Source organism: Danio rerio, chromosome 13 (genome assembly GCF_052040795.2).
Source record: "Danio rerio strain M-AB ecotype USA chromosome 13, GRCz13ab, whole genome shotgun sequence".
Classification (NCBI taxonomy): domain Eukaryota; kingdom Metazoa; phylum Chordata; class Actinopteri; order Cypriniformes; family Danionidae; genus Danio; species Danio rerio.
Window position 1 is genome coordinate 37,781,008 of NC_141033.1, and position 12,886 is coordinate 37,793,893.

The 12,886-nt window shown below is 36.4% G+C and overlaps 1 protein-coding gene across 5 annotated transcripts in view; it reads right to left on the reverse strand.

Moving 5' to 3' along the window:
* LOC101882067 (uncharacterized) overlaps window positions 1–12,886 on the reverse strand; it is a 180,357-nt gene that overhangs the window by 41,180 nt on the left and 126,291 nt on the right. For 2 of the 5 annotated variants that reach the window (XM_087279566.1, XM_087279565.1), the window contains one exon: window positions 5–689. The exons of 1 other annotated variant lie outside the window; for it this stretch is intronic. In XM_087279566.1, the coding sequence (XP_087135692.1) occupies window positions 5–689 (685 nt within the window). Of the gene's footprint in view, window positions 1–4; window positions 7,732–12,886 lie in introns of those variants that run through there. 2 more of the 5 variants (XM_087279568.1, XM_087279567.1) reach the window with 1 other exon arrangement.

Here is a 12,886-nt window from a genome sequence, read left to right on the forward strand (position 1 = left end):
TTACTTTTTCGCGGATATTCAGGAAGAGGTGGTACTTGAAATGTGCTACGCAGGAATTGGATTGTAGACTTATCCACATTGTTCTTCTTGAATGTTTCTTCCTTTTTGGGCTCTACCACTGGACAATCTTCCTCCTTGGCCCCTTGATTAACTTCAGACTCCATGCCTTGGTCTACATCTTCCTCGCTTTCCTGTTCTCCAATAGCAGCACTCCCAATACTCTCCACTCCTTCGCTGCCTGATGTTTGCTGCGGGCTCTCTTCTTCTGAGTTCATGTCAAAAAACTGGTCATCATCGATCACGTCAGAAGGTGTTGGAGGAATAAGATTAATAACAGGTGGAGTGAGAAGACCATCATCTCCAATGTTAGAGCTGCCAGATCCGTACAACAGAGAGTCAACAGTAGAGTCGTCCTCGTTGTTTTGGATTGTTCTGGATTGAAGAGGTAAAGAGGAAAGTGGCGCAAGTTTCTTTTTTAGTGCTGCTCTTTGAGACATGGACACCGAACTTGCAGAGCGGCCCATTGTGATCTGTTGAGGTAGACCACAGCGCTCAATTTCAGACAGGCTAAATCCAGGGTTGTCTATTCCCAAATCTTCAACAACAATATGAATGCTCTCTTCATCCACGACAGACCTGGGATCTTGTGGTTTATCCTGGTTGTACTCCAAGCAATCGTTCTCCACTGTCTGAAAGCAGGAGCAACACAGGAACCTTTGAACAATACTAAATGTGTTTTCTCTCCTGGAACGTAGGTTTTCCGGATGCTTTGCCATGTCAATCGCTAGTTCCTTCCCATTCCCTGACCATCTCAGTACGAAAAGGAGCAAAAATTCTGAGGATCATAAAGAGTTAGGTATGTCTTTTTTCACCCACATCCCCTAAACCTTTATCGAAAGCAAAACAGACCACCACAAAGCATCAATATTCAATCCCCTCTCACCGAAAAAATAAATCCTCTGTAGGTCGTTGCTTAGCAGTGGCCTGAAAGAGAATAGGATGAGGCTTTGGCTCCGATGAATACTTGAGATGAATGCTAGTTTCAATTAAGGGTCTTTCATATGGAAAGCACTAAGAACACTGCTCTGCTCTCAAAGAGATTTGTGAATTAAATTAAGAGCATAGATGACCTACCGGTGAGTACTGTATGTAGAAAAATTGCAGATCATTTAGAAGTGGCACTATTATGAACTTTGATCATTCATATTCTTTCTGGTTTGAACTGCAGTCCCGCTATCAAAGTCACTGTGCTCTGCTAAGCTACAATGCTAATGCTAAGTATTCAGGATTATCTGATACACAAATTTCATCCATTGACTCATTCATTTTAGTCTTTATTTTAGAGGTCCAAGCACCAGGCAGTCTTTCCATATCTACCCAGATGAGAGTTGTGCACGTCGGACTGCTAATCAAGGATCTACTGCCTGATCTAATCTCACTATATTTGCTTAACATGATATTTAATTCATCTTGTTGTCTTTATCTAAAGACATATGGGAAAGACTTTGGTCTTTTGAATTTATTACTTGTTCTTAAGTAACGTGTTTTGGCTGAGCGCAAAAATAAGTTAGGCTAATGTATTAATTTATGTAACCGCGTACACTGATTTTACATATTTGACTGATTGCTTGCGTTAGTTTTCTATAATGTATAAACTTATTGTATGTTATACTCTTATAATAGCCATCATTAATTATTAAATCTGTATTCAGCAAAAGAGAGGGTGTGTTTCATATTTTTCAATGACAATGAAAGGAGGCAGTAATGTTGTAGGCTCCGTTTTGTTTTAAATATGCATACACTGAAGATGACGGTCATATAAATATGTAGCTACATGATGCCTCAACATTTTTAGTGTCTTTTAAGTAGCTAATATTTAAATGTAAATAGACAGATCTTTATATCATGTTTCCATATTATAGTTAAGAAAGTGAAACAACGTAGCTAGGGTGATGTGAATGAGGTTATGATATACACTGTTCCCTTTGAAGATTCCCTTGATGTGTCCTCTGGAGTTGAGCAAGACTGAACTTTTTGTAGGCAACTTAATATTTTTAGATTTCTCCGTTTTCCCCCATTCACACTAACACGGAGCAGCAGCATTTTAGAATAAAAACAGCCTCTTTAACATTTTTAAAACGCTCCGTTTTCAGACCTCGAAAACTCTGGCATTGTGTGGATGGATGGCGTAACCACAGCAAAACTTAAACGTTTTAAAACTGAAACATATTAGTGTAAACGGGTCCTAATACACTACGGCCAATTCAGTTTATTCAACTCACCTATGCTGCATTTAGACTGTGGGGGGAAACCAGAGCACCCAGAGGAAACCCACATGAACACAAGCCACCTGAGCCATCGTGCCACACACAGGTGATTATTAAACAGTTAATATATATTGATCTCTAAAGAGCCATGTTACACCATCATTAATGATTTTAATGTGTTTTAAATTAAAAACTTTAAAAAATCTTACCAACCCTATTTTACAGAGTACAGGATGTGCACATTCATAAAACACATAATTAAACTGTTGTTGCTGGAGAATTCCTTTTGTCTAGCATTTATATTTCGGGGTCAATAAAATGCCTGCAAGCACAAATCATAATGTTTTAATTATGACCAATGGCTTTGAGCACAGTAGGAGCAGAAAGAACTGTCAGGGCTGTATCAAGCACTCCATACTGAAGAAAAGGTCACTGTGCTCCAGTACTTTTTTAAGAGCAAGTTGTTAAGCCTCTTGATCAAAGGCTCCTCTGATATTTGTAAATGTATTTAGCCAAAACATTTGTGCACAATTATGGATGACATGGTGGGATGCGGTAATTGTTTTGCATGACAAAGCATCCATTAAAGGGATAGTTCATCAAATGGTCTCAAACCTGTTGGAGTTTCTTTTTACTTGTTTTTCCTAATATGAAAGGTAATGGTTACAGGATTCTTATATTCTTCAACAGAAAAAGGAAACTAAGACAGGATTGTGATAAGTGATGGGTGAGTACAGTAAATGGCAACATATTTTTAAACTTTGGGTTAACTTTTCAAAGTCAAAACAGAACCTGCATTTTTTATTTTTTTACATTTCCTTAATTGGGAATTGGGCTTAATTTACATTGCATTTACATTTACACTGTAATATCTTCCAAAATGTATTTTGTGATTCATGTTTTTTGCATCTATTTGTTTAATTTTTTATTCTTTAAAATTGCTTATGAGATCTACAAAAACTTGTGATTTTGAAAATTTTCAAAGACACTAATTACAAATGTAATAGTTTGATGTTATCTGTATTGGTGTTATAAATTACTCTACAAAAACCTGGTAATAAACTGCTAGAACATTTCCTAAAAACATATTTTATCAACCTAATTCTCTCTCTTATGTTTCTTATTAGATATATTGCTTCAAACTACTAATATATCAATAAAAGTCATCTTGTTAAACTGCACAGATAATTTTAAATATCCAAATTCCACAGAGCAAAGATTAAGGTCCTATAATATAATTCACAACCACAATTACATGGAGAAAAAACAGAGAATCGTGAAAAACCAGAACCTGTTAATTAATGGATTTTTAAAGTGTAGCATCATGTTCAACTACTTAACTGGAAAGGTTTACTTCTTTAAATTTGTAGGTACTAAAATAGACCCTTTTCATACATATGTGTACCGTGACAGCTTTTGTATAATTTTTCTGATAGTGTGCACAAGTCGGACGGACGGATGGACAGACAGACAAAAAATAGGTTATGATAGGATAGATAGATAGATAGATAGATAGATAGATAGATAGATAGATAGATAGATAGATAGATAGATAGATAGATAGATAGATAGATAGATAGATAGATAGATAGATAGATAGATAGATAGATAGATAGATAGATAGATAGATAGATAGATAGATAGATAGATAAATCCATGTTGCTGCTCAATCTCCATCAACTGCTTTCACAAAAATGCAAGTTAAATCTCTATTAAGGAAACATGGCATTTGTCATACTGCTGCTATCAGTCAGAAACCCACAGTTTACAAAAAAGATGAGTGTGTTACTTTAAGGTTGCAGTAGGTCTTACATGTTTAATGGGGTTGAGCACCTTTTAACAAACGTTAAGCTAAAGCTTGACTACTTTTTCCTTTCATTTCATTTTCAGCTTCCAAATTCCAGAGGACACATTCACATGCCGGATTATTAACCATACTTGAGTCTTAGTTCAGGGAAACCTGGTGCAAACACCTCTTACCGTGTCTGTCAAAGTCAACAGCAGTATACTTAGATTTACTTTTTCACAATTTTAATCTGTATCAGTGATTGGTAGGAATGTGGAGGATTCCCTGTGGTTGCCACAGAGTGTCAGTAGCGTGCAAATGTTCTGCTATCAGAGACGAAGGAAGGAGAGGGAGAGGCCAGATTTGCAACTTGGCATTCCACAATTTTTTTTTTTTTTTTTGAGGGGGGGTCATGTTACTAAAGAACCGCACAAATGCTTTTCATTTACCGCTCAGCAAAACATATATGGCATGATACCTTGATCAAATATTTGTAGGAATACCAATTTTCCCCTTAATTTCTTTTTACACGATATTCAAACATTAAGAACAGCTGCAACACAACACAAAGTCTTTTGCCAGGAGCTCTTACTTTAGATGCTTCAAACTAATTTCTCTCGTGATGAGCTAGTGCAACACACTGTGCACTGGAATAGCGTTAATCATTTTCAAGTAAGTGGCTATACATCTTACATAATGAGATTCTCTTGGGCACTGGTCCTAAATACATGCAATAAATACATTCTTCATGGCAAATGAGGAGAGGGTTACTATCCCCCTTCTGCTATTTCCCAACTTTTCTCTTTCGAAGCATGTTTTCTTTTGGTTTTGACTGTACTCGCCACCACAGAGAGAGAGAGAGGGAGAGAGAGAGAGAGGTAGATCCGGAGAGAGGGCCCAGACTCACAGCCAAGAATAACAGAGTTTGAGCACTGTCAGAAAGGGCTCCTCGCTAAAGAAAGCTGCAGCACGGTTTTTAACACTCTCCAACATATTGAACATTTCCTGTGTTGCTCGTGTTTCCAGGGGCCGCTCTTCTGTTCACTGTCATCTCTACAGCCACGCCCACTTTATGCTTAGCCAATCTAATTGGTTGCGACTTAGCTGAATATATGAAGTCAGGTTTTTTCACCACCGTCCCAAGCCTTCAAACTGTAAGCAACGGATCCTTCAATTGACTTTGTTCCAAGGCTGAGTAACAACCATCTGGATGGGAATAAATGATCACCAGTTCACATTAGGAATAATTAATTGGTGATTATACATAATATTAGCTCAAGACAGATGGTGCACAAGAGAATCAAACGACAATATGCTAATACTAACATGGATTTATTTGTAAAAAATCCCTGTGTTGTTGTGCATGTGCAATAATTATGAACAAGGAATAGGTGTTGAAATAACATAAATAATCAAAGTAATCACCCAGCAATATATAAAATGTTTCATATCATCCACCTCTTAATATCGTCTATTTTTATCCTGATGCATGCAAAATACTTTCATAGAGAAAAATTCATTCATCCATTCTCTTTCGGCTTAGTCCCATACTTATCAGGGCAGAATGAACCACCAACTATTCCAGCATATATTTTATGCAGTCGATGCACTTCTAGCCACAACTCAGTACAAGGAAACACTCATACACTCTCAGATTTGCACACACACTCATACATTATGGCCAATTTAATTCATCCAATTCACCTATAGTACATGTCTTTGGATTGTGGGGGAAATCGAAGGACCCGGAAGAAACCCACACCAACACGAGAAAAACATACAACTCCACACAGAAATGCCTACTGGTCCAGCTGGAACTTAAACCAGCAACTTTCTGGCTGTGAGGCGACTGTGTGCCCCAGAAAAATAATATTAGATAAAAGAAATGTATAATACACTGTAAAAAAGCAATTATTTGACTTAAAAAAAGAGAGTAAACTTGTTGCCTTATAATTATTAGGAAAACAAACTATGTGGATATTTATAAAAGTAAGTCAATGGGTTTACTGACTTTAAGTTAAATCAACGTGTTGCCTTTACCGCAAAGGTTTGCCCCTTTTTTTTAAATAAAGTAACTAATTGCTTTTTACAGTTTACACAATTATACAAACAGCAAATCACAAATACCGCTGTATTCTTGCATAATTAAACTATTGTCTGCAATTTATGATATGCTATCTAGGATTATGAACATTAAGATCATGATTGTCAGTAACGCTGCACATTGAGAAATCTGCTGTAAAAAACGATTAGAGCTGAAATATTCCTTGTTGTAGTTCAGATAATCACAAAATTGGCATTATGATTTTAAATAAATAACTATATCTAAGATATGACTAGACTGTATTTTATGATTTTACTTCAAGTTGTTTGAGCTTATTTTAGTGAGGTAAGTTATTGGGCCCTATCATACACCCAGCACAATAAGGCACAAGAATTGTTTGGCCATTTGCTGCTATTTTCAGCCCAGCTCAACCATAATTTTCACGTTTTGCGCCACATTGATTAAATAGCAAATCCATTTGCGCCACTTTGTAGACTTAGAATTCTTTACCCGTTCCATTAGTGTGTATATTTTCAGGATTTTAAAATATATTTTTGCTGCTTTTTCAAACTACTTATATACAATGAGCTGAACCAACACAAATCTTGAGTTTTTTGGGGGCAACTAAATGTTTTTCTGTCCAATTCGCTTAAATTTGTAAAAACAATTAAGTTAACTTAAACGATTTGTGTTAGGACAGCATGAAGGATTTTGTTGAACCCAGCATTTTTTACAGTTTGGGTGTTCCGGTCTATAAAGCAGGTGTGTTAAGGTGCATTGTTGGCGTGTTGTCAAGCGCTTAAATAGACAAATGGTTGTCTTTAGTAGAGTGTGCATAACACTGTTTGCTTATCCACGAAAGTAAAGGTGTGAATTAAAGAGTAAAAGTAAAGTAAGTAAAGAGAGAAAATAAAGAGGCCGAATGGAGGAGGCTCAATTTTTATCCTCACACTGCAGATGGATTGTTTACCAGTTTTCTCGCTAGTAAAGCGTTCAATTTTTACACTTACAAAGTCCACCATGTAAATAGCAAATGCACCCTGGGTGTGATGGAACTGACTTCTAAAGGGAATGTGAGATGAGACTCTGATTGGTTTATTACATGTTTAATGCACAACCCTGTTAGACCATGCGCCAGGATGCAGACCATATTTTCTGTCCTAAAAACAGCAAAAGTGGATTCTGACATGGCCTTAATGCTTTTGCAATATGTGCTTTAGACTTTGCGCCTAGATCGTTACAATAGAGCCCATTTTGTGTTAGTTCTCAAAGTCTGTCCACCAGTGATACTTATCTAGCAAGATCTGATGTTGGAAGATTTAGATTTCTAACATGCTTTCCTATTGATGCACAACCCAAGAACTGTTACTTTTATCACTACAGTTCAACCATGTGAATACCTAGCAACTACAAGGCTAACCTTAAAATGATAATTCACAAGTTCAGAAAGGCTCATGCAGCTCTCATGTTCCCCTTCTGGATGCAATTACACAAATAAAGTTGGAGGGATGGCGGACAGATTTTTGCCAGAGTGAGGTAAGCAGCTGTTTATACGCAGTGTTGTGATTCAGTAGATTAAATGAATATGTGCCCCATTTTTTTTCTCTAGAATTCTGTTCCTGTAAATGACATGGCATTACAAAAAAACAAACAAAAAAAAAAACATCTTAATATTTGGAAACGTGTTTAGTACTATTGTCATCGAATACGACAGGGGAAAAATACAAAGTGCATTAAACAACATCACATAAAAGCTGCAAAATAAAGAGCATATGAAGAACACATATTTCCTAATCAACATTGAGGCCAAAGTGTGTTTTGTACTGCTTAACGGGGTTGTGTTTTCTTCAGATGTCTGCTTTCTTCTTGCCTGTGAACTAGAAACTGCTAAGACGCACCTAAACAACATCCTCATGTTTTCGTAGAATTACTCTGTTCAAAGTTGTAGCAAACACAGCCAAATATTTGGAGTTTCCCCTGGTGGCGGAACCTTAATGACTATTACATTGAAGACTCTGTCCAAATAATTGAGAGAAAGGAAAGGCAGAGAAGGAGGAGGGAGGCATTGACCTTGGAAACCTCTTTCACCTTCCCCCCTTTAAAACCCTGTGGCTTCAATCCCATAATCAATTACCCACTGAAGGCTGAAGACCACCAAAGTGTGGCTGCAGCGAGGATGTAGAGCTGCAGGACTGTGAGAGGGAATTAGGGGTGCTGCAGCCACTTTTTAAAACCAAATTCTTTGTGTGAATGAGCAATAAGATGTGGATGAAACTTGTGTAAGAAAGGGCAACTAAATAAATAAGATGTATAAAACAGCTGCTGTACTTTGTCCATTGTATTACAGAAATGTATCTCTGTAAAATGCGGCCGTATAGACAGTTGAAGTCAGAAATATTAGCCCCCCTTTGATTTATTGATTTATGTTTTATTTCGGCTAGAATAAAAGCAGTTTTTATTTTTTTAAACCATTTTGGGGACAAAATCATTAGCCCCTTTAAGGTATTTTGTTTTTCGATAGTCTACAAAACAAACCATCATAATACACTAACTTGCCTAATTACCCTAACCTGCCTAGTTAACCTTCCTAGGTAGGTAAGCCTTTAAATGTCACTTTAAGCTGTCTTAAAAAAATATGAAGTAAAATATTAATTACAACAAAAGGGGAGGGGGTGGGATAATTCTGACTTCAACTGTATACTGCTAAAAACAATAAATTTGGTATTACATTGTGTTGTTTAATTGTTCCCTTATTATTTTTTAGCAGTATATAATCACAGCAAAATTTAATAATATTGATATTAATTCATATTAATTTCAATATTAATAATTGAAATAAGGAATTAAGCATCATATAATGTTCTTAGACATACACTCACCAGACACTTTATTAGGTAACCTTACTAGTATCGAGTTGGACCCACTGCCTTAATCCTTTGTGGCATAGATTTAACAAAGTACTGGAAATATTTTGGTCCATATTGACATGATATTCTCTGTAAAGCCTAGAGATGAAAATCCCAGTAGATCAGCAGTTTCTGAAATACTCAGACTAGCCTGTCTAGCACTAACAACCATGTTCAAAGTCACTTAAATTACCTTTCTTCCCCATTCTGATGCACAGTTTGAACTGTAGCAGATCATCTTGACCAGCTGTCTACATGTCTAAATGCATTTGCTGCCATGTGATTAGAAATTTGTGTTAACGAGCAGTGTGACCCTTTTAAAGTGAGTGTGAGTTCTGCAGATAACTAAAAACAACACAGTAAGGATACTATTGATAGTAAAACAACATAGTAAAAGGTGCCCATTATTTATGTGCCTGAATTACTTTTACAAATTAATAATAATGGTAGTATTATTATGACTAATGATTAGTTGTAGTAGTAAACTGTTGTCATTATTATTATTATTATTTTTTTTTTTATTATTATTATTATTATTATTATTATTATTATTAGTGAGTTGTTGACTTAAGAACAAATGTGGTCAGTTAAGTACAATTTACAAATTAATTGTTTTTTGCAGTTTGTGATTGGCTTTACCAGGTTAGCCAATTAAATTTAGCTTGTTCACCAATCAAAAACAAGTACAGCATCTTTCATGTGATGATTTTTCTTTCAAAACAACAGTTTACTCAACTTCATTTAGAAGTAGAGTAAAAAGTATGATATTTTGCTTTGCAATTTAGTAAAGTAAAAGTAAAACTTTCCTAAAATAAACATATAGATAAAGTACAGATACCTAAAGTTCTATAAGTTATTATTATTTATTTTCATTCATTTATTTATTTTCTTTTTGGCTTAGTCCCTTTATTAATTTATTAATTGCCACAGTGGAATGAACCGCCAACTTATCCAGCAAGTTTTTATGCAACGAATGCCCTTCCAGCCACAACCCATCACTAAGAAAATAATATATTATTATTATTACTTAGATAATAATATATATTATCCTGAAATACATATGTAGTTTACAGTACTTTAGGACTGTGTGTTCATTGGTCACTTTTAATAGCTTGTAGTCAGGGAGAATATAGTGCTAAAAAATACGTTTACATCTTGACTCTGGCTTTGTGTTAAAGGCAAGGAATAGTTTATTTGCCTCTTTTTATAAGAAACCTTGCTGTTCCCACACCCAGTGTGGTTAAAAGAAAGCCAGTTCATTTGTTTTTAAATGAACTGATTGGCTCAAAGCAGCAAGAGTGCAAAGACGATGACATTAGTTAATCTCTTCCTCCCAGTTTATCTTTTTATAGAAGGAGCCACTCGTCTCGTGCAGGTCAGGATTGTGCTTTTCTTTCATCCTCCCCTCGCTTTAACGCAGAAAGAATGAAAAAGTGTGTGTGTGAAGCAATGTGGCTCATGAAGAGCTAATTTAAAGATGTGGGCAGCTCAGAGCTCCTGACGTGTCCCAAACCCTTTCTTTAGACCAGCTTTCCCCCCCACACACACAGTTAATGGCATTATGAGCTGCAGTGGAAACGTGTCGCACTGAAGGAAAAGACAAACTGAGGCTTTTTACAAACTTTCCCATGGGAATGGTGTTTATGACCACCGGTTCCTGCTTTAAGACGCAGGTCCACTGTTATCGAGGATTCACTGGGAAAGATTAAAAAAAATAAATAAAAAAAAAAGGTTATTTTGAAATTTTTTTTTGTTTTTTTTTTTGTTAAATATTTCAGTCAGTAAAATTTAAAGAGGACAGGAAGCAAAGAGAGGAAAACAAGAGGCCCAGATGAGCTTTGTTAGTCTCTGTGGTTTCCATAGTAATGTAGGGAGCTTGTTTAGGTCAAAAGTCATGTTTATTTGTTGAGTCTGACATCAGACATCACATTTCTCAGGTCCAAATGCTCAGATGCCAAAAGTAAAAACAAAACATACATACACTCATTGCTTGTTAACGCAAATTTCTAATTAGCCAATCACATGGCAGCAACTCATTGCATTTAGACATGATCAAGGCGATCTGCTGCAGTTCAAATCGAGCATCAGCATGGGAAAGAAAGGTAATTTAAAGGAACATTCGGTTGGTAGGCTCAGAATTTATCATCAACAACATGAAAGCAAGGATTCATTCGGTCTTGTATCAATGGTTCAGGCTGGTGGTGTTAGTTTAACGATGTGGGGGGATATTTTCTTGGCACGCTCATTAGTACCAATTGAGCATTGTGAGCGCCACAGCCTGCCTGAGTATTGTTGTTGACCATATCCATCTCTTTATGACCATCTTCTGAAGGCTACTTCCAGGAGGATAACGCGCTATGTCATGAAGTGTGATCATCTCAAACTGGTTTCTTGAACATGACAATGAGTTTACAGTACTCAAATGCCCTCCACAGTCACCAGATCTTAACCCAATAGAGCACCTTTGGGATGTGGTGGAACGGAAGATTTGCATCATGGATGTGCAGCCGACAAATCTACTGCAATTGTGTGATGTTATCATGTCAATATGCACCAAAATCTCTTTTTTAAAATCTCAAAATTGTTAAATCTATGACATGAAGGATTAGGGCAGTTCTAAAGGCAAAAGGGGGTCCAACTCCGTACTAGTAAGGTGTACCTAATAAAGTGGCCGGTTGAGTATTGATTTTATGTATTGTTTTCTTTGCACTTTGGTGCAACTTTGTTTTTGTTTTTCAATGTGTAATAGAAATACATTTTGACTTGACTTTTATATATCATTGAAATATTGGTGTCTTGGCTGCAGCAAGTCTATAGGTTGTAGTTACACCTTAATTTCAAAAAATATTTATTTTAACGGGATTGATATGGCTAAGTAGTTGTCATGATTGCATATTTAATTTTCTCAATTCAAATGAATAGATTTTTGAACAGTATTCCATACATTATAGCAACAGTAATAAATTCATAACTTAAAATAACTACAATACAGTCTTCATAGTGAGTGAGCATCTTGTTCTTGTTTAAATGCTCCATTTATATAAGCTACACTCCCCCACTAGGAGTGAGTACACAAGCCTTAGGGCCACAAAAGCACACCACCGGCACATAGTTCACGCACTCGCCTCTTTAAAGCCCTTTAAAGGCTCTTGTGCCTGAGCTGCATAGAAATCAGCCCAAATTAACTACAACATTTTAAGAAAGGGCCAATTAGGAGAAGGAAAGGAAACAATGGGACATCAAATATAGTAAGCGGCACGTCCGTCCTCACCAGATCACACCGGCTGCCTGGCAGACTGTCCTTTTCAATACAACTTGACCTATTTTCCAAAACATGAAGGTTGTTTTCCGTCAAGCTCCATTGTATGTTAACCCAATAAAAGAGCCACTGGAGCCTAATTTGGACCGACTTCTATCTCAGTTCACGCTTCTTTAGAAGTATGTTGCTTGAAAGGAATTATTAAAGTTTGATTGAGTGTGGCAATTGATTGGATGGCCCATATTGATCACTAGAAGGTGAAGTGATGGAGGTAGACACTTTCTCTTCAAAGACAGAGCAGATGTCTATTCAGCGCTATTTTTTAAATTCTCTCCCTTTGAACAAACGGCCCACAGTGTCATGAGTTTTTCATGACGATATTACCGACACGAGGTAGATCTAATCCACGAGTCCATTGACTTAATAGGACAAAGGCTAGAAAGAACTCATGAATAAAAATGAGGGGGGTTCTGACAACCCTTAAGGAACCTAAACCTTTCCAATCATAGTAAAACTCCTTCATCTTCAACCTTGAAACGCCCCAATCACAAATGGTTACAATCTAAACAAACGTACATCTAAAAGTACAGTTTACTCAAACACTCTATAAAATTCTGATTCAAA